The 25111-nt window shown below is 45.0% G+C and overlaps 1 protein-coding gene across 3 annotated transcripts in view; it reads left to right on the forward strand.

The window, feature by feature from the left end:
• Window positions 1-951: 951 nt before the first annotated feature.
• TXN2 (thioredoxin 2) overlaps window positions 952-25111 on the forward strand; it is a 113322-nt gene continuing 89162 nt past the window's right edge. Inside the window, exon 1 of one of the 3 annotated variants that reach the window (XM_069231187.1) lies at window positions 952-1195. In XM_069231187.1, the coding sequence (XP_069087288.1) occupies window positions 1177-1195 (19 nt within the window). In that variant the 5' untranslated portion in view covers window positions 952-1176. The remainder of the gene's footprint in view (window positions 1196-25111) is intronic. The other 2 variants (XM_069231182.1, XM_069231183.1) reach the window with 2 other exon arrangements.

The following is a 25111-nucleotide window of genomic DNA, read 5'->3' on the forward strand; positions in this document are numbered from 1 at the left end:
TACTTACCTGCAAAAACTAGCAAACACTTACCTCCCCCAGGAACTGTTGAAAATTGCACTGTCTAGTTTTAAAATAGCTATATGTCACTTATGTGAAAACTGTATATGCTATTTTGCTAATTAAAAGTTCCTAAGTGAAGTACCTTTCATTTAAAGCATTACTTGTAAATCTTGAACCTGTGGTTCTTAAAATAAACTAAGAAAATATATTTTTCTATACAAAAACCTATTGGCCTGTGATGGTCTCTGAGTGTGTGTTCCTCATTTACTGCCTGTGTGTGTACAACACATGCTTAACACTACCCTCTGATAAGCCTACTGCTCGACGACACTACCACAAAATAGAGCATTAGAATTATCTCTTTTTCCCACTATCTTACCTCTAAGGGGAACCCTTGGACTCTGTGCATGCTATTTCTTACTTTGAAACAGTACATACAGAGCCAACTTCCTACACACCGTTAGTCTGTCCAGTCTCCATGGACCTACACCCTCAAAACTAAATGACACCATTTGGCTGCATCTGTTTTTTGCTGATCAACAATCAAGATAAGTGTCTCTCTGGTTTGATGCATTGTGTTAATTTTGATTGTACTGATATTTTATTGAGATTTAGAATATTATTGTTGTTTTATTGTTACCGTGTCACTTTGATACCGTTTTCAGTTCTAATGCAGCATACCGATCGATAGCGGGAATGGCTCTCGTGTAGTTACCGTATATCGGTGTAATAATGCCCACTTTCTAATAAAGTTGCAGTCCACGTTTTATGTCAATTAGGCCACCTGAAAGGAATGAACTGCGCATGGACCTGTGGGGAGGATTTGGGAGCAAGAACCGCGCTCGCAGCCCAACTGAGCTAGCGAGTTTAGCCCTCTTTTCATCTCCATGGCACAACCAGTGGTGTCAGATTTGTCTGTTTCCTGCACAAGTGGGCGATATTTTTCCCTTTTGTGGGGTGGGGGGGAACACTCCTGGCGCGTTGTGTAAAGTTGGAGGACATTCGCCCGGTGTGCGCAATGTTTGTAGAATTGGCGGCACCGGCAGATGCTCTGGAATTGAATGCAGGCTCCTCGCTCTGCGCAGCCCAGAGTTTTCAATCGTTTATAGCGTGAATGCGCTACCTGTGAAGGCCCTGCTTCATGTTGCTGGGCTGCACCCAGAGACAATGGACCAATGAAGCAACGAAGTTCAGGCCTGTCATCATGTTTTTTTTATTTTGAATCTTTGCCACGTGCGGTGTGGGATGCTGTGGACTTTGGGGGGGGGGGGGGGGGGGGGGAGAGGAGTCAAGGAGTGTCAGGGCAAGGGCTGGTTGGCCTACCCTGCAGCCTGCTTTTGTTGCATGGGTGAAAGTCCGTGTGTGCCCAGCAGTTATATTAGCGGTATGATAAGATTAATTTTCTTGCCGGAAAGATCTTTTTTCCTTTAGTCAAAAAACATGAAATGTAGTCTTTGGGTAATGTGAAGTGCTTGCTCTTAGTTCGTAGAACAAGCTTCACTCTATGTGAAACTTGTAAAACTGCCAAGGTAAAATATTGACTAGTGACACAATATTAGATTAGATTCTATTTATCTGGCTCTAATCTAATCCTCCTATATTTAAAGCAAATTGTTAAAGTTTGATGCTGAAAATAGATACCCATCTAGTGGGCATATCCCTGCTTGACCAATTTGTAGGATCCTGGTCAAATATTGTATTTTACCGAGCCTCCTGTTTTTTTGGTTCATTGTCACATACACAAGTGCAGGATGTATGCTGTACAAACGCCTCTTGTGTTTAATTTGATTGCCTATAATGTTGTACTATCTATAGAAAGGATCTGCGCTACAAATAAGCGCCACATGATCCTTGACTTGTCTCTTAGTTTATTAACAACATTTTCATCAGGGTGGGGGGCAGGAATGGTTCCCACTTCATGTTTAAAAACTTTCAAGTTTAAAAAATACATCCCGATGCGGTATTATAATTTGATGTGCTAAAGTAAAATGCTTCCACGAGTTAAAAACAAATTTCTTTGAATTGTCAAGACTCCTTATCATTTTCGAACATGATTTTTGTTGCATGATGTACATGGCAAATATTTTCATGGCTCGCTCTGCCTAGGATTCTCGCCTCTATTGTATTGTATGTATTTTGTTCAGTAAGTTGCTGCTTTTAACACAGAGATCCTTTTGTTATCTGCAGCTAATATGTCACGATCCTTCTAATAAAGCCCAGTGAAGTATGACCAGGCATCAAGCAACTGCATGCAAACTGAAAGGCATTGCTGTAGAACTTTGTTCTGATCCTCTATCTGTTATTCAAAGGTTATTAAAAAGGGTTACTTTGGATAATACAGTCTTACAACAGCTGCATAGCGTTTTAATCCTGACTTTGTGTTTCTACAGATAAGGTGCTCTTAACATGCAATGCCTACCAGTTCGCATGATTCTACTATTGGCATTTATATAACTATCGTTCTATGCACTCCTGGGAGGGCAAGGATTGCATGTGCATTTAGTCTGAACACCTTAATGACCCAATGGCAGGCACTGTGAGAAAGCGATAGTGCCCTCAGCCTTGGGACTCAGCCGTGCCCATCATAAATGTCTACTCGCAGGCGGAACTCACCTAGACCTGATGGCAACTCGCTTCACAATTTGTACTGATTACTAGGTTTTATGAAAACAAAACTAGAGAAACAGATCATCTGGAAAAATTAAATACCCTCAGGGAACTCTGCTTGAAGGAAAACAGATGAACTATAAACATGGATTGCTTTGCTGACATGGATTACCTTAGGGTTTTATAGTCATTGCCGAGAAACTAAAGTTAGAGTGAATAATCAAAGCCCTCTGTGGGTGATAAGTGTAAAGGAGCCTCTTGAGATGGCCCAGGCCAATGGCGGTATGGGACTGGGACAGTGGTAATGATGAAGGGCAAGGGAGTGGGATGGAACAAGAAGAGTGATGACAGTACTGGATGAGATGAGAGAGTGTCAGTGTTGAGAGTGTCAACAAAAGTTCTGGAAAAATGTGTCCTTTTCCTTTCTGCTCCAACAGCTCTTCATTCATTTGTACCCCAAACAAACAAACCTACCTGCTGCTTGCCAAGACTAGGAGCTGTAGACTAGCGCTAGCTTCAACACAATGTAAACAACAATGTCCTCTATAAGTTTTAGTGCCAGAGTAAGTGGTCATGGTGAAGGATTTTGGAATGGAGGTCGGGGAATTGGTCAAAGTGTTTCTTTTCTGGACACTTAATTACATTTTAACTGAAGAGGTGTGGAACTCCCGTCCTACTGCAGTAACCCTCCGTTTTCCAACCGTTGCTTCACATTTACGTACACTTGTTTTGCATAAAAATTGTTTTTCAAATTTGTCTGCGGCAATATATTTATTTTTGCTGTTGTTACAAACTTTCATTGTAAAGGAGTTTTTTTTTGTTGAATATCTTCATGCAAGTAGCTAGACTGTAAGATGTGCCAAACAAGTTGTGTTGTAGTTGCTTCTATACAAGGGGATGTTTCTTAATATGTGTATCATTGTGTGGTGTTAATTCTGCATAAATTTGTCAGTATTCTTTTTTGGAGCCACATTGCAGAAAAAGCATTAATGTTTTCTTGTAGACATTATTCACGAATGCCTGGTTCAGGTTTGAATCAGTGGTGACCGAACTACAAGTTGAAAAGTCACAGTGAGGACTGCTCTTGAAAATGAGTAGTTATTAACACAGGTGCCCAGTTAACCTCATCCCATTATCTGTATAGTGAATAGAATTTAGATTAATCCTTAAAATGTTTTCTGAAGACTATTTTTGCATAACTTGAAAGTTGCAACTTTGGGCTGCTTTTTGGGCTGACACTGGTCTGCATTGGGCTAAATTTGGGCTTATACTTGAGCGGCTTTGGGCTTGCGACAGGTCTCAAGACCTGGCAACACTGGCCACAATTTCACTGAGAGATACGTTAATCGGCCAGTGTACTTAGAGGTGCAGTGGAGATCACGCAGTACTCGAGGCTGCAGGAATCAGAGTTAAGGTACCACGGCCCAGAACATGAAAGGCAGCAGCGGCTGCGGCATAACTCAAGGGGAGAGGCGGGGAAGGACAGAGACAAGGTAAAAAAAAATAATGTAAAAAGCACTTATCTTGTCTCCGTCCCTCCTGCCGCCTCACGCTCCTCTTCTTCTGGTGTCCCAGCATTCGTTGCTGGGACACCAGCACAGGCTCCACAGCAATCCTGGCACTGCTTTCAAGCAAAACCATGCATGAAAGCAGCGCCAGGATTGGTCTGAGTGGCAGTGACTGCTGCTCAGACAGAGCCCTGGGGTCTGTGCAGTTTCTCCAGCCAAGTTGTTAAACACAGCCAGGCTGGAGAAACCTAAGTGCTCGTGTGTTTGGCCAGCCTCAGACGGCCGGCCAAACACACATGCACACTTAGGTGCACTCTCCCCTCCTCATCCCTCCCGGCTCCCGTGGCCCAGCCCTACCCCTCCCTGCACTGCTGACTGTGCCAGAAGCAGAAAAACAAAACAATAGTAAACTATCGTTTTATTTTTCTGCTTCTGGCACAGCCAGTGGGGCAACACTCCTTCGCCATAGCGAAAGAGCCGCCCCTGATAAAAGGACTATGTATGTGTATTGATTATATATAATAAATATTTAAAAGGCGTGGACAGAGAGGCGATGTTGTTGGCACCTGGTAAATACCTAAAGGCGCTCATATTATAATGACCTGCTCCCACTGACACATTTACCTGCAAAGTCAGCCGGGATACCTGTGGATCCAGACCTGTGCCTCCACAGTTTTTGATGATCACTTAGTATTAAATGCCTCTTGTATGGACCTGCTGCAACAGGGGCTGCTCCCCCCTTTTCCCTTCTTTAAAGAGAGTTTGGCTTAGCAGAATTAGCTTCAACAACAGGAACTGGCACGTTGCAGCAGAAATGTTGGACTGCAAGCCTTTTTACGTTGCCAAGTATGGGCAATAAGAACAGGAAGACTCTGGGGTTTTATCCGGTAGATAGATTGGTCATGCCATGCACTGCTCTGTTCAGCAGTCAGTCAATTGAACTTTGACAGTCACCTTAAAGACCAGACAGTTGAAGTGCTACAGACAGTGCCAAGAGGAGGCACAACCTTCAACATCAGCCCACCACAAAGGGTTTCACTGAGAAACCTGCAAATTGCTGAAGCCAAGACTAACAAGTGGCTGCATGTGCAAGCAATTGCAAAGGTGTTAAGATATTATTTGCATGTTCACAGTTACAGTGCAGTTCATCCCAAGTATGACAAACCCTTGCTCAACGTTACCATGAGCACAGATACCGATGATGACTCTGATCAGTCAAATCAGGCTGAAAGTTCCTATTAGGACACACACAAACGGAAGAGAGCATTGGGAACTGAACCATATCCAGGCGAGACCAACATCAACTCAGATGCTCTAGTCTTTAACCGGGATGAGATAATCCACCCGAGGTTAATGATTTGGGCCCCATCTCTGGCGTTATCAGAATATGTTCAATCCCACCTGTGTAAGATTTGAAAAAGAAGTTTGGAACTCCCTATAAGCGGAACGCCAAAACCAACTCTGCCTGGAAACGCCTGAAATTGATCCGAACATGTTGACCTTTCTTAAAACATAATCATGAGACCTGAAGAAAGGTAAAGATGGATCTTGGCACACCAAGATAAGTTAGTTGGACATTTTGGTAGTGGCATCATGAACACTCCACTTTTTCAGCTGGTGTGGAGGTGGTGCTACCAGGGCCCACTAGGCCGAAAACAGTTGTCAGAAAACACACTGCTGCTTGTCTAGTCAGAGCTGATAGTGACGGGCAGCATTGGCTCAGTTTTCTTGTAACTGTAACTTGGTCTGCTGCATTATGGGGTTGCAGTCCACAGGCATATTCCTCTTGCTTTTGGTTAGCCTCTTTCAGGCTAAAACACCCAGAGAACATTTCCCAGAGCCATCCCAGATGGCTGTTCGCTCCCTGCACCCTCAATCAGTGCAGTGAACAGACTCTCGGCCACTCTAAACCACTTGTCAAAGTGACTTTGTTTTGCAGTTTTATGTAGCCCAAAGTAAACACGATGGCATCTGAGTGCTTTACAAGAGGACATTACATTAATGTAGGAAGTTGGCTCTGTATATACTACCTCAAAGTGAGAGATTGTGTGCACAGAGCCCAAGGGTTCCCCTTAGAGGTTGATAGTGCAATAACAGTTAATACTAATGCTCTATTTTGTGGTAGTGTGGTCGAGTAGTAGGCTTATCAGATGGTAGTGTTAAGTATTTGTTGTACACACACAGGCAATAAATGAGAACACACACTCAAAGACTTAAGTCCAGGCCAATAGGTTTTTATATAGAAAAATATTATTTTCTTAATTTATTTTAGAACCACAAATTCAGAATTCAAGTAAGTACATAAATTGTAAGGTACTTGGCATAGATAAATATGGAGTTTTGAATTAAAACAGTAATGTACGCAGTTTTGGCAAAAATGGCAATAAGCCATTTTAAAAGTGGACACAGTACAAAAATCAACAGTTCCTAGGGGAGGTAACTATTGGTTAGTTTTCAGGTAAGTAAAGCACTTACAAGTTCAGTCTCCGGGGCATAGGCAGCCAACTGTTGGGGGTTCAAGGTAACCCCAAACACCCACACCAGCAACACAGGGCCTGTCAGGTGCAGAGGTCAAAGTAGGGCCCAAATAACATAGGCGCCTATGGAGACAGGGGGCGCTCCGGTTCCAGTCTGCTGGCAGGTAAGTACCTGCGTCCTCAGGGAGAAGACCAGGGGGGTTTTGTAGAGCACTGTGGGGTGGGGGGGGGAGAGGAGTCACAAACAGGCATGCAAAATACACCCTCAGCGGCACAGGGGTGGCCAGGTTGAGTGTGTGAAGTAGGTGTCGGGTTTTAGGTACAAATCAGTGGAGAGACCCGGGGGCCACTCTGGCGATAGAGGCAGGGCACATGGGGGCTTCCCGGCCCAGCCACCGACTGGGCAAGGATGAGCACGGATGAGGGCTGCCTGCTGGTCATCTGCAGGTGTCGCTGTGTGGGGTGCAGGGAGGTCGTCTCATGGTGTCCCCGTCGTGGGAGTCGCCTGGGGGCCCTCTCTGCAGTGTTGTTTTTTCTGGACACGAGCCGGGGGCGTCGGGCCTAGAGTGTTGGGGACTCATGCTTCTGGAGTAAGGCTGGAGTCCCTTTAAAGATGGTTGTTTCTTTGTTTCTTGGACAGAGCCACTGTCCACTGGAGTTTCTTGGTCTTTTGGTTGCAGGGCCGTCCTCTGAGTCCTCAGAGGTCGCTGGTCCCGCTGGATGCATCGCTGTGCAGGTTCTTTGAGTCTGGAGATAGGCCAGTAGGGCTGGGGCCAAGTCAGTTGTCATCTCTGTGAGGATTTCAGGTCAGCAGTCCTTCTTGTTGTTGTAGGTTGTCAGGAATCTCTTTTCTTGGGTTCAGGGTCACCCCTAAATACTCAATTTAGGGGGGTGTTTAGGGCTGCAGGGCAGTAGCCAATGGCTACTGTCCTTGAGAGTGGCTACACCCTCTTAGTGCATCCTCCCTGTGTGGAGGGGGCACATCCCTAATCCTATTGGGGGGAATTCTCCAAAACAAGATGGAGGATTTTCAAAAGAGGGGGGTCACTTCAGCTCTGGTCACCTTAGGGGTGGACCTGGCTGAGGGGGTGACTCCCCTTTGTTTTTCTCATTATCTCACTGGACTTGCTGCCAAAAGTGGGGGCTGTGTCTTGGGGGCGGACATCTCCACTAGCTGGAGTGCCCTGGGTCATTGTAACAGGAAGCCTGAGCCTTTGAGGCTCACTGCTAGGTGTTACAGTTCCTGCAGGGAGGGGGGTTTGAAGTACCTCCACCCAGTGCAGGCTTTGTTTCTGGCCCCAGAGAGCACAAAGGCTCTCACCCCAGGGGGTCAGAAACTCGTCTCAGTGGCAGGCTGTCACAGACCAGTCAGTCCTGCACTGAAGGATTGGGTAAAATACAGGGGCATCTCTAAGATGCCCTCTGTGTGCATTTTTAATAAATCCAGCACTGGCATCAGTGTGGGTTTATTATTCTGAGAAGTTTGATACCAAACTTCCCAGTGTTCAGTATAGCCATTATGGAACTGTGGAGATCGTTTTGACAAACTCCCAGACCACATAATTAATATGGCCACACTGTGCTTACAATGTCTAAGAATAGACTTAGACACTGTAGGGGCATATTGCTCATGCAGCTATGCCCTCACCTGTGGTATATTGCACCCTGCCTTAGGGCTTTAAGGCCTGCTAGAGGGGTGACTTACCTATGCCACAGGCAGTATTTTGTGTGCATGGCATCCTGAGGGGGATGCCATGTCGACTTTGTGTGTGTTGGTGGGGAGAAAAAGACAATCTGCAATGGCAGTGTGCATGAGGCAAGGGGTCCCTTAGGGTGGCACAACACATGCTGCAGCCCTTAGGGACATTCCCTGGTCACTGGGCACTTGGTACCACTGGTACCTTTTACAAGGGGCTTATCTGTGTGCCAGGGGTGTGCCAATTGTGGAAACAATGGTACATTTTTAGTGAAAGAACACTGGTGCTGGGGCCTAGTTAGCAGGGTCCCAGCACACTTTTTAGTCAAGTCAGCATCAATATCAGGCAAAAAGTGGGGGGGTAACTGCAACAAGGAGCCATTTTCCTACAATTACAGAAAGCAAAATTCATTTTTTTCTTTAGGCATGGGAAAAAGTCGGGATTTGTACTTAGTTCCCAGTTCCAAAGTCGGCAGCTCTGGCCATTACATCACATATTCGTCTTTTCCTTTACTTTTTCTCTGAGCTGGGAACACCAAAATGTATTTATTTATCTACATTTATCACTCGGGGAGAAGTCACTCAATATTTAGTCTGAAATTTGAAGGGCAGTTCTTAGCTATATGTTTGTTTTTAGATCCAGCTGATCTAGTGGGAATTCTTTGATTCCAGTGCAAAGCTTTCAGCAGCTTGCTCTGTTGATGTCTGGCAGGTGGTGAATCTGTTCAAGACAACTATAAACAAAGGGTATTGCTTAGTTTACAATCAAGTTGTAGATTCTGTTGAAGCATCTCAACCTGAAGAAAGAATAACATTCTAGGGACACCTGCTACCTACGCATTTCATTGTAGTGCACCTATATGAGAAGGTATTTGTAGTTGTTAGCGAATGTTATCCTCTCTTTTTCAAACTTTTTCTTTCATCTATGCTTTGTGACTATCTCCAGAATTCTCATGTGTGAGTACCTTATTCAGTTCATGGTTTTTCTTTGCATGCTGGGTCTCAAAGTTCTGGAATTATAATGGGATGGTCAGGACTACAAATCCCAGAATACAAAGAAATTACCTGCACTTGAAGTACAACTATCACATGAGACATGGAAGCTTGAGAACATACTACCTGTGATCTTTTCCTGAGTGCACTCTTCTTTCTTTCTCTCCGCTCTATCGTATTCTTTTTCTCTGTACTTAGGTTTCTGTTCCCCTTTCTCTTGTTGTCTATTTCTTTTTTCCTTCACTTTCACCCTTTCCATTTACTGTCAGCTGCAACCACAGAGAATGGAGTAAGTAGAGGCCTAGTCAGACATGACCATCTGTAGAAGTGACTTTATTTTCTTGGGTCTTTGATGGAGGAAAAGCAGACAAGTAACCTCATGCTATCCATACCTGGCACCCATGTGTGGAATTGTTGTTTGTAGCACTGTGGTCATTTGGCTTCCCTAATAAACTCACACAGTGAAGATCCCTTTCACATGCTCTGTCACAGGAGTGAAAGGGAGACAGCATTGTCATTGTATTCTATTTAACTTATAACTCATCTCCCCTCCAACACAATTCAAGTCATTAGACTTTGTCGCAAGCTACTGAAGGAAGTGAGCTCTCAGCTTGAATTAAGAGGGATTGAGATTCTGCCCAAGTGATTGCCATTAGCTGACATTATTTCAAGCATTCTATCCCTTACTTTGATTTCTGATGTAGAAACATTGTTTAGAACCATTTTTGTGTTGCATGGAAACACCCAAAACCTCTGGGTAAGGTAATCCTCAGAGAGTAGACCCTTATTTTTTGGATGATTACCTGAGTGCCCCTCAGAAATGCCAGTGGGTTTTCCCCAATTCTATTAAAATGTTGCAGTAACATGCACTCATCGGCCCCACTCCAGAAAAAAACTCGGGAGAATCTAACCCCCAAAGCCGCTTTGAGAAGAATCCGGCTCACTCACTTGCATATACTTATTCAGGGTGTTGTTCAAGTGGGAGTTAGTCATTCTTTTCTGACTGCTCCCCTGCATTTCTGACCCACACACCAACATCTTGGCAATAAGATCTCAAGAAAAAGAGATGGGAGAGTGGTAGATCCAGATGTAGTAGCTGGGTGAACCAAATGCACTGTCTCCCAGTTGGAAAATACTAACTGTGCCATCTTGGTAGAGAGGCAATGTTCGGTATTAATGAAGGTTGATCGTAAGCTCGTAGAACTGTCTTCAGCAGAAGCTGCCCCATAGAGGAAGGCCTCCTATTCAGGGACCTTTTTGTGAAGGATTTAAGCAAGTTTGTGAATACATTGTGAATATATTTACAGTGCTGGATAAAGAATATATGTTCCTGAAGAAAGTATTCCAACCAGGCCTTCTTGTCAGGCCCCCGTCGCAAGGCTGACAATACTTTCAAGGTCTCCATAGAGGCTATGGGCACAAAAGGAGAGGGAGTTAGTACAATGGATCCAGAGGAGAAATTAGAATTCTACATGACCCTGACTCAAAACTGAGTACTCAGACAGTTGAAATGTTAATGTCCTAAGCGGACTTTTATAGATTCAGAGGGACAGGAACTGTTGCAAAAAGAAGCTATAGGTCTATCCACCACACATCACAGAGGCTTTTACCGCAAAATATTCCTGGTGCAGAAGAAAGGAAGTGGTTACAGGTGAATAGTACTGAACCTCAAAGATTTTAACCACTGGGTGCTTTACCGACATTTCAAGGTGGAGTGTATCCATCTTTTTAGATATCTTCTAGAAGAGGGAGACTTGACAGTCTGGAACTCAAAGATGCATATTTAACAGTCCCTATGTTTGTGCCTCAAAGGTGGTTCCTACAGTTTCAGCAGAAGGATCAATGGTACAACATTTTTGGACCTGCCTTTTGGCCTCTCTTTATCACCTTGGTGCTTCACCAAGGTGATGTGGCCCTTAGTAGAAATGTTCAGAGGGAAGAGTGTACATATGCCTAATAGTGTACGTGGGTGATCTGATTATCATAGCACACGGGCAGTCACAAGTGATGCTACATCTAGCATAGATGATCCACCTGTTGCAAGAGCTGGGGTTAGTCATAAAGAAGAAGAAATTGGTGTTAACTCCAACTCAATTGAGGCCTTGGGGTTCCAAGTGGATTCCCTCAAGTTATTCTAAATGAAGATAAATAACATCAAGCAGGAGTTAACGTCTGCCTTAGGCAAACAGAGTGTGGCCTTGAGACTTATAGCTTGGATAAAGGAACTTTTAGCTTCCTCAATCCAGGCAATATTCCCAGAGCCACTTCACTACAGGGCCCAGCAAAGGTTAAAATTTCAATACCTTTGATTTCAAAATATAGATCACATCACAATTTTTAGCAAAGCCGAATCAGCAAAGTAGATGGAACACATGGAAACCTGGAATGGCAAGGCTATCTTCGGCTCCCAACCAGAGGCCGTTATACAATTCAATGCCAGCATATGGAGTTTGGGATCTGGATTCAGCGATATATCCACAAGAGGTCGGTGGTCTCAAATAGAACTAGAGCTCCATATCAATTGCTTAAAGATATTAGCAGGACCCTTTGCCATCAAAACCATGTTGTTTCATAGGAACAACTGCTGTATACTACTCAAGATGGACAATATTGCAGTGATGAGCTACATCAAAAAGTTAGGCGGAACAAAATCCAGAAAGCTAGTGGAGCTAGCCAAAGATTTTTGGCAAACTTGCCTTCAGCACAGGATCTCGGTAATGGCAGAGTGCATCCTGAGTCAGAGAAATATAGTAGGGGATTGGAACTCTTGGTTCCTGATGGATACCAGAGCTTGGATGTTGCATCTGAGAGTGTTTCAACCTATACAGCGGAAGGTGGATCCCTGCAAAAAAGACCTGTTTACTTTGCAATTGAACAGGCAACCCTAGGATTATTTTTCCACTGAAGGCTATATCTGTCAGTGAAAGCAACTTATGCATTCTTTCAAGACTGGAATATGGGCCTTCGCTAAGCCTTTGCCGCCATTTGCCATGATTCTTTGAGTAGTGGCTCACATGAGGGTGAATGAAGTGGATCTTGTGGTAGTGATTCCAATCTTTACAGCACAATCTAGTTCCCAGCATTGTTGGATATGTCTTGAGATTTTCCAATCTCACTGCCAGTGTTTCCAGAGATTCTAAAGGACCTGGTGGTGGAGTCGCACCCCCTGATACTGAAGAATATGAAGGCACGCATGGCATGAAAAAGCTCAGTCAACAATGGCAAGTGCTAGGAATTTCATTGAACAAGCTTGGTCCATCTCCACCCATAAACAATGTTCTGCTTCTTGGAAAAGGTGTGTGTTGGTGCAACGAAGGGGGTGTGGATCCAGTGGGGGAGAATTGTTTTTCATTATTAATTTTTTGTCCCAGTTGACTTTGGATGGACTCGCTTACAGTTTAGTAAATCATTTTTGTTCAGCCATTTCATTGGGACATATACTGATAGAAGATAAGCCGACAGGTGAACATCCTGTAATATGTAAGCTGATTAGATGGATGAGGTTAACTAAACTGTCTAAACTGAAATACACAATCTTGTAGAGTGTGAAAATTGTACTGCAGTTTTTAAAGAGATGGCCTGATAACCTAGCGTTATCAAAAAAAACAGCTGTCACTTAGCTGACTATGGTCCTCTGTTTGGTATCCTGTAGGCACGTATTGTATGTCCGACACTGAATTTAGCAGGTAGTTTATACTCTCCAGCTGGAGTTTCATTTCACATTTCCAAGCTTACAAAGGCCTTTTCCAAGAGTATGGCCTATCCAGAAACCTAGGCTGTTTGTAGGGAAATGCCTGAAGGCATATGAAGATTGCTTTAGGTAGTTTGGGTCTCACAATAAGTGCCAATTACTCATTGCTTTACAGAAACCATTTAAACCAGCAACGTCAGCCATGCTTTCCAGGTGGATTAAGTGGATCATGTTAAAAGCTGGTGTAGGGGTCAGAAGGTTTGGAGTACATCGTGCGCAGAGAGTCTTGGCTTCCAAATCATACTTGTTGAGCTCAAAATTAGAAAACATAATGAAAGCAGCGTATTGGTCTTCAGACTCAACATTTAAAAAAGTTATTATAAACTTATTGAGAATGTGGCTTCTGTAGTTATTGAACAGCTATAAACGGACAATGATCTGAGCTTCTAGTCCTGCCATAGAATAATAAAAATTCTAGCATGTCAAGAATTTTACATTTTATTAAGTACACGTAGGTGAAGATTATCCCACCAGAGAAGTAATTGCTATGACTGATAACATTGTTATGTTCATGGTATAAATATAAAGCTGACTAATATATGTATAGAAATGTCTATCAGAAGAACATTTTGACCCTCTCTGATTGTTTAAGGGATTTGTAGCATATATACTACATATACTTCTTCTATTACAAGAACTGAGCAAAAGCAGGACTAAGAGAGGAGGATGCAGATACATATGAGCAGAATATGCCTAAGTAGGAAATCAGTAAATACACAGAATCAGAAGAAGTTACTAGGTGTTGGACATTGAAGATTGTGTTGAACAGCCAAGTTGAAGTTGTCGACTGAATATCATGTTGCAAATAAATAATGTATCTCCCAGTGTTGAGGGCATAGGTCCACATGGATTGGTGGGCACACTGATGATGTGTTGTTTGTGTTCATGGGGCATGTAGCTGTATTTGTTTCCTTTACTATTGGTTACTGTTTAAAGGTCAGTCAAAGGAAGAGAAGCAAAATTCTCAACTCCAACTTGAAATTTCTGGGTGCAGTAGCTAGAAAGCGTGTTACTGTTCATGAAGGATTGAACTAACATAGGCTTTAATTGCAAATTGTCTTAAAATAGAAAAAGATTACAGTTTCAAAGACACAGCTGTTTCAAAAATGTCTAAAAGTGGCTTTTTCAGAACTGTGACTTAAATCCGACTTTACCATTAAATAGGGGTTTTAATTGCAATTTTTTAGACACCAAACCTATACGTGCTCCTAACTTAAAGTTACTACTTATTAAAATGTAATGAGGCAACGTGGTGTTATATTATGGGAGAGGTAGACCTTGCAGTTGTGAAAAGCCATTTAAAAGATTTTCACTACCAGAACATGTCCAACTCTTTAAATGCAGGGTACTCTGCCCTTTGGGGTGTGTAGGGCCTAGCCTGGGTGACTGGCACATGTGAAAAAGGAATGTTTAGGCCTGGCAGAAGTTTTATTTTGCCAGGTCAAAATGGCAGTTCAAACTGCACAGACATGTTGCAGTGGAGGCCTGAGACATTCTTGGCTACTTATTTGGGTGGCACAATACATGAGGCATGCCTAGTAGTAGCATTTAACTTATAGACCCTGAGTACAAGTAGTGCCACTTTACTGGGAACTTCCAAGTGTGCCAATTGGGTATAAGCAAATATTACCACGTTTTAGGGAGGGGACACATGCACTTTAGCACTGCACTGGTCAGCTGAGGTACAGTGCACTGAGTCATAATGCCAAAAAAAAAAGATATCTGCAAAATGGGAGGAGTAAGGCAAAATATTTCAGGGAAGTCCACTCAAAGCAGACAGGTCTAACAAATATCAAGACTTTCTTCATTTGGGTGCGGCAGAAAATTATAGTTTGCAGCGATAAAGGGCAATACTTGTTGACTTAGGGAGTTAAAGCAATTATTTGACTTTGCTGAGCCGACATTTCGATGTTTAGAAAATGTTTTTGGTATGAACAAAGTGGGGGTTATTACAACTTTGGAGGAGGTGTTAATCCGTCCCAAAAGTGACGGATATACCACAAGCCGTATTACGAGTCCATTATATCCTATGGAACTCGTAATACGGCTGGTGGTATATCCGTCACTTTACCGTCACTTTTGGGACGGATTAACACCTCCTCCAAAGTTGTAATAACCCCCATAATGTTGACTGCTGTAGTCTCTAATGGAGGACAATCCTGGACTGAATAGGTTCAAAATGCCACGACAAGCCTGTCGGAAGGATTGGCACATATTTAATAACAATATGTGGCATGTATGTATATATAAGCTAATTACAGTTATTTGAAACCATGAAAGTGTACCACAAATTTATTGTGGACGGAGGCTGGCGCACCTTCATTAAAACATGGGATTGTCATTTTGAGTGCAAGTGACTTGTTTTTACACAGTGTTTCTTTGATGTATTAAGGAATGGTGCTGTGCCAGCACCACGCGACACCCCCGGGTGGGAGTGGCAGCACGGCATAAGCTGAACTTTGTTTGATATATATATATCTATGTATATAGTAATGAATATGCAAAAATACTGAGAAAAGCATTGGGTAGGAGCTCTAGCTGTGTGTAAGCAATTACCATTTATTTAGTATTATTCGTTGTACATTCTTTCAATTTTATGATTTAAATTTGTGTAAAAAAAAAAAAGTTTTAAAATATTTTTATTTAATATTGTTTTTGTATAATGTTAAACTACCATAACCAGAATGCAATGGGGCGGTAGTAATGAAATCACACTATTTAAGTGAAGAAGGGAAAAGAGACTCCTTAACCGTGACCAAGACTCAAGTGGAGTTGAAACGCGTTGGTAGTTGTTATTTCTACAAATAAACCTGCCTAAAGGAATTTTGGAGTGAGGTAAATTACTTCTTGAATATACAATATTTTTCGAAGGTGGTCTCTTTTGTTACCTGCACCGGCAGCTTAGTGAGCCATAAAGAAAATGACTCTGACCATTTGTATAAAATAAATATATATATATATATACATATACACACACATATATATTTATTTGTATCTGTGCTAATTTTTGACTAGTTTGTGGCCAGTCAGTAACAACTTTGTTCGAATTAAGAAAACATCATAAAAGTGGCATACAGTATACTTTCAGTTAATAATAAACAGCAAACAAATTTAAAAAAAAACAATAAATAGAAACCACCACAAGCCATAATATCATACAAGACTCTCAAAATAAAACAACATATCAAGCATGATCGTAGACACCAACCCTCACTTATCTTGCAGAAACAGAACCTTATACATACATTTTATCCTCCTGATAAAAATCCAGACATATAAAAACAGATAGTTGGAGTCAATGAAAACTACAAGGATAAAAAAACAGTTCTCGCCTGTCTAAAACTCATGGACAGCAGGAGTGTCCTAACAAATTTGTGCAGGAGCATATTAAATTTTGGACAAATAACAATTATGTGCAACATATTGCAGGCAGAAATATTATCACACTCGCACACCTTGTCATAACAGCATTGTTTAGGGGTGGTGTCCAAGATGGCGTCACAACAATAGCTTGACTGCAGAGCGCCAACAGGACGAATAGTAGCGAATTGAATCGGATGCCACGGGCTCTCATTGTATAGCAGGGGGCTGCCTGGAGACTGTGTGAGGGAGGAGGGGTGTATGGTTGGCGATCCCGATATTTGATTGCAGCGGAGAGGTGACCGGCAGTGAACCTCACCCGACACGACCAGGGTGCTCGCGCACAGTGGCGGCCAGTATGTAGTGAGCGATGCAGTGGCCTATGTTGGATTTGGTTGCAGTGCAGCTGGGACTGCCGCGGGGACCCACCCTACCAGAATGTGGCACTTGAAGGGAAAAAATGTATTTAGCTGGGCCCGATGGCACCTAATCCTGCAGCATGGGAGCTGCGGCCTGGTGGGCCTCATCACGACCAACCGCTGCATTTGGGTGATCGGACTCCCGGAGAGGAGCGGCCCACACTGCTGACACACCCACAACATGACCCAGCTGGAGCAAGTGTGAGACTGGGGTGAGCGGACTGCACTGCTCCAGCCTTATGCTACCGGGCTGGTGCGGGGGCCGTGGGTAGGCCTGCACCCGGAGGCCACGAGCAACTGGATTGGTGCGGTCACCACTTGAATTAGTGGAATTGCCTCTCTGTGGAGTCCAGGCCTGGGAGGTGACCCCTATTGCAGACGACTTCCTACACCCACCCGAAATAGGGGGAGAATCTGGGACAACTGGACTGCAGAACTCTCACGTGACATACCTTGGATGTCCAGCGTACAGGGGGCAAGTGGGGTCACTCCCCCCGTACCTCTCAGCAGCAGACCCCTGTGCTGTTCTGGTTCCTCCCTCTGAGCCGCAAAGAGACCTTCATCGATTTGTCCGGTCCTGAACTCCCCATCTACTGGCCGGTTGCCCTCCAGCCTGACTGACTTACCACCAATAACTTTGCTCAGTGACACGGGTGCAGCCGGTGGTCTCGTATCTGCGATTCCATCGGCTTTCTCCAGTTTTACGGGGGGTGCATGACCAACCCAGCATCAGCAGCTAGCAAACTACTTTTGGGGACAGGAAATAGCATTCCCTTAACTAAAAGCCTTGCCCGCTGCCCCTCCATTTTCCTCTCGCACCTACCTGAACAGGCTGTGCCTGACACTCTTGCCTGGGGCCTGGTGGAGACAGCTCCTTGAGCATCCCTACTATCAGCTTAGCGGCTCTACTCATAGACTTGAATAGGAGCCTCGGGGAGCTGTGGGCACTCCCCCAACCATCTGTCAATATTTACATGGCAACACTACAAACCAACAAAAAAAGATAATTCAATCAAAGACCTCTTTAACAAGCCTGTCCAGAAGAAAGCCACCCCCATGGAGGACATCTCCGACCTACCCCAGTCACAAACTGAGGACACCCCACTGACCAAATGGGTGTAGACACACACGTCACTAGAAATTTCCTGAAATCCCTCTTTGGGACACTGCGAGCAGATGTAGCAGTTGTCAGACAGGAGATGAAGGCAGATGTAAAGGAAGTCAAGAGAGAGGTCGGGGAACTAGGCCAGAGGGTGCACGCTCTTTAGCAGTCAGGCGACACCCATGAAGAAGAATTGTACTCTTATTGGCGTAAACATCTGGAACTGCAGGACCAGAATGTGGACCTGCGATATCAAACGAAAGACCTTCAGAACCGCTTGAGGTGGTCCAACATTAGAATGAAAGGAGTTCCTTTCCAAGCAGACTATGGGAACTTGGAAGAATATGTCTGCCGCATCTTTCAGTATCTGGTGCTGGAACTCACTCCTCAAGAAATTGTACTACTTAGAGCACACAGAGCAGGCCACCCAGTGAAGACCCCAGAGTTACCTCAGGACATTCTGACCTGCTTGCATAACTATAGACAGAACGAGACAATCATGACTTATGGGATCTCAATGCCATTGAATTTGAGGGCTGTAAAATCTGACTGTATCAAGACCTCTCTCCCACCACCCTACAACGATGGTGCCTGTTAAACCCGATCACAGAAATGCTACAGGAAAAGGGAATCAAATATCGATAGGGACACTCCTTCTGCCTGACTTTTACTTGGAATAAGGAACTGCGGATCATGCACACCCTGGAGGACTCCTTGGACCTGTTGGATGTTGACACCCTGACGCAAGCGGAGGCGGGCACCTCATCGCAGAAGCCGAAAAAGAGAACATCTTGCCCTATGGAGCTGGAGAGCCGCAGGAGGAGGACGGCGCTCCTGAGCTGACTTCACCGTTGAGAAACTCACTCCTATTCTGACAATGAAGTGTGATGGGCGTCATTGTCCTGTTCCTGCCAATGAATGTGACCTAAGGACATCAGACCAGGATGGCCACTCTGGATAGCTACCTACGTGACAGTTCCCGCTTACCTGCACAGCTGTGACTATATGGGTGGCGGAGCTCCATCTGTGCCAACCAGATGCACACTCATATGTGGTGGCCACGATGTGAATCCTACTCACACTATCAATCGCACCAACTGATAGGGTGTGCAATGGTTATGTTTGGTATGAATGTTCTTACCAAAGTTATCTCTCTTACCTTGACCTTCCCTTGTCTCAAGCCAACGAACGCTAGTAGAGGTGTTACTGTTTATGGGGGGGACTGCATGGTGGGGGTTGTACGTGTGCCCTTCTCTCCATTACACAATAGACTGTCAAAATAGTTAGAGATCTTAATGCACCTTCTAAACACTTGGCACTGCTATCAATGCTGAAAGCCACAAGTTCTGATATTTGCCTGCCACAGGAAACACACCTGCGCAGGGAGAACTGGTTGCGTCTAAGATCCAGATGGTTCGATAGCCAGTATTTTTCTCCCACTGGTGGAAAAAAGGCGTCGCCTTTCTATTGGCTTCCCATTTCCCGGGTAGGGTGGTTTAGACACAAGCCGAAGTACCAGATAGGCTCTTGTCTCTCTGTATTATGTTACAGACCTGTGCCTTTACGCTTGCTGCTCTATACGCGCTGAGTGATCACAAGGAGCCCTTTATCTTAGACGCAGTGGGGCAGGTAATGGCCTCTGGAAACACGGATGTCTTAAGTGGGGGTGCCTGTAACTTAGTGGCCCATGCTGACATAGATGGATCCGTACAGACGGTGGGTCATTTGGGGTCCCTTATCCCTCAAAGACACCAGCAGCTGGAGGAGTTTGGGCTCACGGATATATGGCGCCGCCGTCACCCAACTGAAAGGGTCTATAAAAAAAATTCCATCTGCCCACCGCACATATGCGAGGATAGATTACTTCCTTGTAACTCCGTGCCTTTCAACAGTTGCCACGGCAGCAGAAATAGAAACAGCTGCAGTCTCGGACAACTCACTAATAAATCTCACAGTGCATTTACCCTACCTTGCCCCACCACAACGCACTTGGCGCCTCAATGATATCTTCTTAACACACGCTAACATAATTAAGAAATACGGACCGCCACCACAGATTTTTTGAAGCTCCAGGACACATCAGACATGTCAATAGCACTCCCTTGGGGCACCCTTAAAGTTGTCATCAGTGGCCAGTATATAGCTATTGCAGCTAACCTTAATCGCCAGTGACAGGGAAAGCGACTTGCTCTGGAGGCCCAGGTAAAAGACAGGCTTATATCAGATAAACCGTCAGCTCAACATGGCACGCAAACAGTTTAGGGCGCTTGATATGGATGGAGCAGAATTTGCTCTACTACATACCAGACAGAGATATGACACGGGAGGAAGCAAAACTGGGCGATTGTTGGTCCACCACCTGCAGGTGCAGGCAGTTCAGCAAAGGATACCTGAATTAGAGGGGCCCGATGGTACCACCCTCGTACACGATGCCATATTGTGGAGGCTTTTGAGAATTTCTAAGCCACCTTTTATTCAGCTGAGTCCTTGGATGAGAATGATGCTAGGTCATACATAGCACAAGCCCTGCTTGACCAGATCCACCACAGGATGCCTCCTACCTGGACTGAGACATTCAGATGCATGAGATCCTGCTGGCTATCTCCCGGATCCCAACAGGCAAAGCCCCAGGCCAATATAGTTTTACGCCCATTTTCTACAAACTTTTTGCAGCCTCACTGGCCCCACCCTTGCCCACTTCTACAGTTCATTCAGTACTCACGGACACAATGAAGATAGCAACCATAACTAATACCTAAATCTGGGAAAGATCCTAAGGACTGTTTCTCCTATCGCCCAATATCATTGCTTAATGTAGACGCAAAAATGTTCACCTCCATACTGGCAGCACGCCTTGCTCCACACATGCAGCTATTGATTGACCCTGACCAGAAAGGATTTATTCCTGAACAAGGATGTAGTGACAACACTAAGGGGGACATTATGACCCCGCGGTCGGTGTAAATGTGGCAGTAGTATCGCCAACAGGCCGGTGGTACATACCGCCACATTATGACAATGGAGGGTTGACTGAAGCCAACCCGTCCATATACCACACCTACCGCCATGGCGGTAGCACCCGCCGGGCCGGAGATAACAATCTCCAACCTGGCGGCCGCTACTGTACCGCTGGCGGCATTTTGACCCGGCCTACCGAACGCCACGAAAACCATGGCGGTAGGCCCTATCAGTGACAGGGAACTCCTTCCCTGTCACTGGTAGGAGGATCACCCACCCCCATTACACTCCCCAGAATCCCCCCACTCCATCCACACTCCCCCTTCCCAATCCACCCCCCATTCACGCACACTCGCAGGCACACACCACGCATTGACACACTCACACACACAGGCATACACACATTCATACACGCATGCATCCATTCATTCATGCACGTATCCGCACACACATTCATACTGACACACAGACAAGCATTCACATTTCCATTCGTACACGCATTCTTACATATGTATACACACACACGCAAACAACACTACCCACACATTTGTATTCACGCACACACTCACACATTCATGAACACCCCCCCACACACACATACACAACACCCCCACCCCCTCCCCTGTCGGAAACCTGACTTACATGCATCCAGGGGGGTCTTCCAGCAGGGGACGGGACCGGGCTCTGCTACCGCTAGCAGCGCCCGCCAGCAGAACACTGCCAGGCCGTATTATTTTTCATAATATGCTGGCGGCGGTCTACTTGCGTGGTGCTGATGGTGGGAGCAGCACCACCTTAACCCCGTCTGCCAGCATGGCCACAGCCGGATTTCTGCCCTTCTTGTGGCGGGAATCCGGCCGCGGTCATATTATGGTGGACGGATGTTAGCCTTGGCGACAGTCTGTTGGCGGCCGTCGTTGCGGCGGTAGGTGGCACTTACCATCAAGGTTATAATTAGGGCCTAAGCATCTCTGCCACATAATAGATAAAACACAGCTCTCCCGCATCCCCGCCCTTTTGCTGTCAGTCAATGCCGAAAAGGCTTAACTTCATCTAAGTTGACCATTACCCGAGGTACCCGGCAAGGCTACCTACTCTCACTGCTCCTCTACGCTCTCTACATAGAGCCCTTTGCAGAGCGTAACCACAGGAACCCAGCAATAATAGGTATCACAATGGGCGGGAGAGACTATAACCCGGCACTCTACGCAGACAGTGTTATGGTGGCATTGTCACACCCTCTGCAATCATTGCCCCATTAGTTGATGGACTCAGCTTTCGGCAGAGCCTCGGGTTTCAAGGTCAATTTACAAAAATTGCAAATCCTTAACCTTACCATCCCCAAACCAGACCTACTCTCACTTAAGCGCCATCTTCCATTTTTAAGGGCCGACCTTGGGGTGTCTTATCTGGGCCTCCAGATTAATGCCATCATTGCTTGAACTGCGGAGGCTAATTATAATGCTATCCTTTTGGCTATCTTTTCCATGATACGCACATGGAAGTGATACACCCTTTCATTGTTGGGACGCTTGGCGGCAGTATAAATGACGTTGTTACCGTGCATCTTGTATGTCGTGCAAACTCCCTCATTACCGCCCCCACCACAAGCCCTAAATCGCCTACAGCACACTCTGGACGACTATATCTGGGCGGGCACAACTACAAGTAACATTATTTCCAAGTGGCACGGTTCCAGTAAATGGTGGATTGGACCAGGCCCTACTCAAAGCAAATGTGCTTCTTTGATCAGGCCATTGTGGGTGTTCACATTTGGAAAATAAAGTGGCTACCAAAACCTCTCAGGCCACCTGGGATATAAATCTCACTAATACCAAGATCCCTCATGGGTGCTTGGGACAAGGTTCAAATGATGAAGAGGCTCTCCAACTCTATTTCTCTGCAAACCCTGATACTTGGGAATCCAGATTTTCTCCCTGCTTTTCAGGGTAACTCCTACCTAAAATGGCAACAAGCCAATTGTAAGTGCATTGAGGACTTTTTCGACCTCACAGGGATTATGACATTTTCACAGCTGCAACAGGCCTCCTCAGTTGACTGCCAATATGTTGCGATCCGCCACTGGGTTTTGCAATCACACAGACATCCACATGCCAGCTACCCTCTCCTACCTTTTGAAAAATGGCTGCTTACCTGGCACACACACAAACATATGCTATCTGCCATTTATGCCTTCCTCCACAAAGCACACATACCCACTAAATCCAAGGCACAGATCCACTGGGAACGGGAATGCGAACGCCCTTTCACTACCAAAGAATGATCAGACATCCAGAAGTGGGGGAACACCTCAGCATGTAGTGCTACCAGTAAAGAAACACGCCTTAAGTTAGTACATTACTGGTATTATACAACAGCTCGCCCTGTGGATTAAGGGATAGGGACGCCTCCTGTTGGAGGCGATGTGGGTGACTGGAAACACTAATCCACCTTTTATGGAGATGCCCCAAGCTTCACCATGCTGAGATATTGAAGGCAACAGACCACATTTATGACACTGAAATACCCTGATTCACAATATAAATATCATAAGGACTTCCGAATATACTTACATACCCTCTAAAAGCTGCAAAGGGAGTGCCATCACACTAGCCCTTTGTGCAGAAAAGCAAGTTCTCCTAGCCAAATGGAGCACTGCAAAAATCCCCACACATCCACATTAGTTACACAAACTCTGGGATCTCATAGGTATGCAAAAGCTGACAGCAGCGATTCATGAAAGACTTGTGCAATTTGATAAAATGTTGGAACCCTGCCTGCGCTTCCTATCTCACGAATTTCTGGAAGTTACCTGCTACACTTATTTACAGGTTTTACACCTCCTCATGACGGCGCAACAGGGCGCCTGAACTAGCTGATAGACAATATACATCTACACTAATTTATGTACTCTCTACCCATACCCTCACTGTGGATGCATCCGTTAAAGCGATGGGTCACCCTACTAACTACTGTGGACACACACAATAGACACCTTCCTCCTTCCCTCCCTGCCCACCCTGGTACCATATGTTTTGTTATATCCTCACCGACCGGTGGATGTATGCAAGTGATGTTGTATTGCCTTTAATTACAACTCAACCAATAAACAGATTTAAACCATAAAAGCCTGCTTTAGCCACACAACTATTCTCTCTGGTTCATAAAAGATTTCTGGTCTACCGAGCTCTTTCAAATTCTTCAAAATGTATTGTAAACAGGGGATGTGCAGCATGTTATCCAGACCCAGACAGTCCTGGGGAATTATCTTATTTAGCTCCAACTCCTCCTTCAGCCAAATATAGATACATCTAGGTCCACAGATTGTGCTTTTTGTGATCTGGTATAAATCTGTTCGGTAATGTTTTAGAAACTAAGGTTGAAAACGAATTGTATATCTGGACGTTTGGGTCCACAACAGTCTTGAGAGACTCTAGCAGCAGCACCAATTTAAAAAAGAAAGCATTCTGATTGTCCCAAGGAGCTTTATTTCCCCTGGACCACCTAGTTCCCGCGAGTGCTCTGACTGGCTGCTAGCAACATCAGAAAAGTGTTGCTGGCAGCCATTACAGAACTCGGGGACTTAGGGCCTGATTTAGATGTTGGTGGTAACCGTCCCGCTGTTGATTTTTCAACTGAAAATCCGTCCTCCACCATGACAGTCCACCCACCGTATTTATATGGTGGGGGTCCCATAGCTGAAGGCCTGCATTTGAATCGCTACCTGCACCATTAAACACCACCTGCGTTGACGGTGGGAGAGGGAAAAGTGGAAGCAGGTGGGACCCCAGCCACGCTTCCCACCATGCACATTTAGATGTGCCTTACTGTCAAGAAAAAAGTGGCGGTCCAACCTCCATGTCTGAGGTGACAGATTGAGGGGGGAGATAAGAGGTGAAAACTCACTTTTTTTTCCCCATTCCACCCTGTCTTTGACTGAACACATCTGGACAACACCTGTCGTATGAGCTTCCACCGACCCACAAAGAAAATACGACCCTCCAACCCCCACCTCAGTAATTTGACTCGAAGGTAGGGACGCTACATTGCCAGCATACATTGGGTAGGCACTGCACCGGTAGTCAGGACCACTGCAAGCATATACGTCACAGTAATTTTTTTAAATGTGTTATGCATATGTGCAGTACACAATGGTGTCACACATGGCTGGGGACATACAGGCACAACACACATATCGAACACATACACAACTTTGTGATGTCATCATTCATTGCCAAG

Source organism: Pleurodeles waltl, chromosome 4_2, assembly GCF_031143425.1.
Source record: "Pleurodeles waltl isolate 20211129_DDA chromosome 4_2, aPleWal1.hap1.20221129, whole genome shotgun sequence".
NCBI lineage: Eukaryota > Metazoa > Chordata > Amphibia > Caudata > Salamandridae > Pleurodeles > Pleurodeles waltl.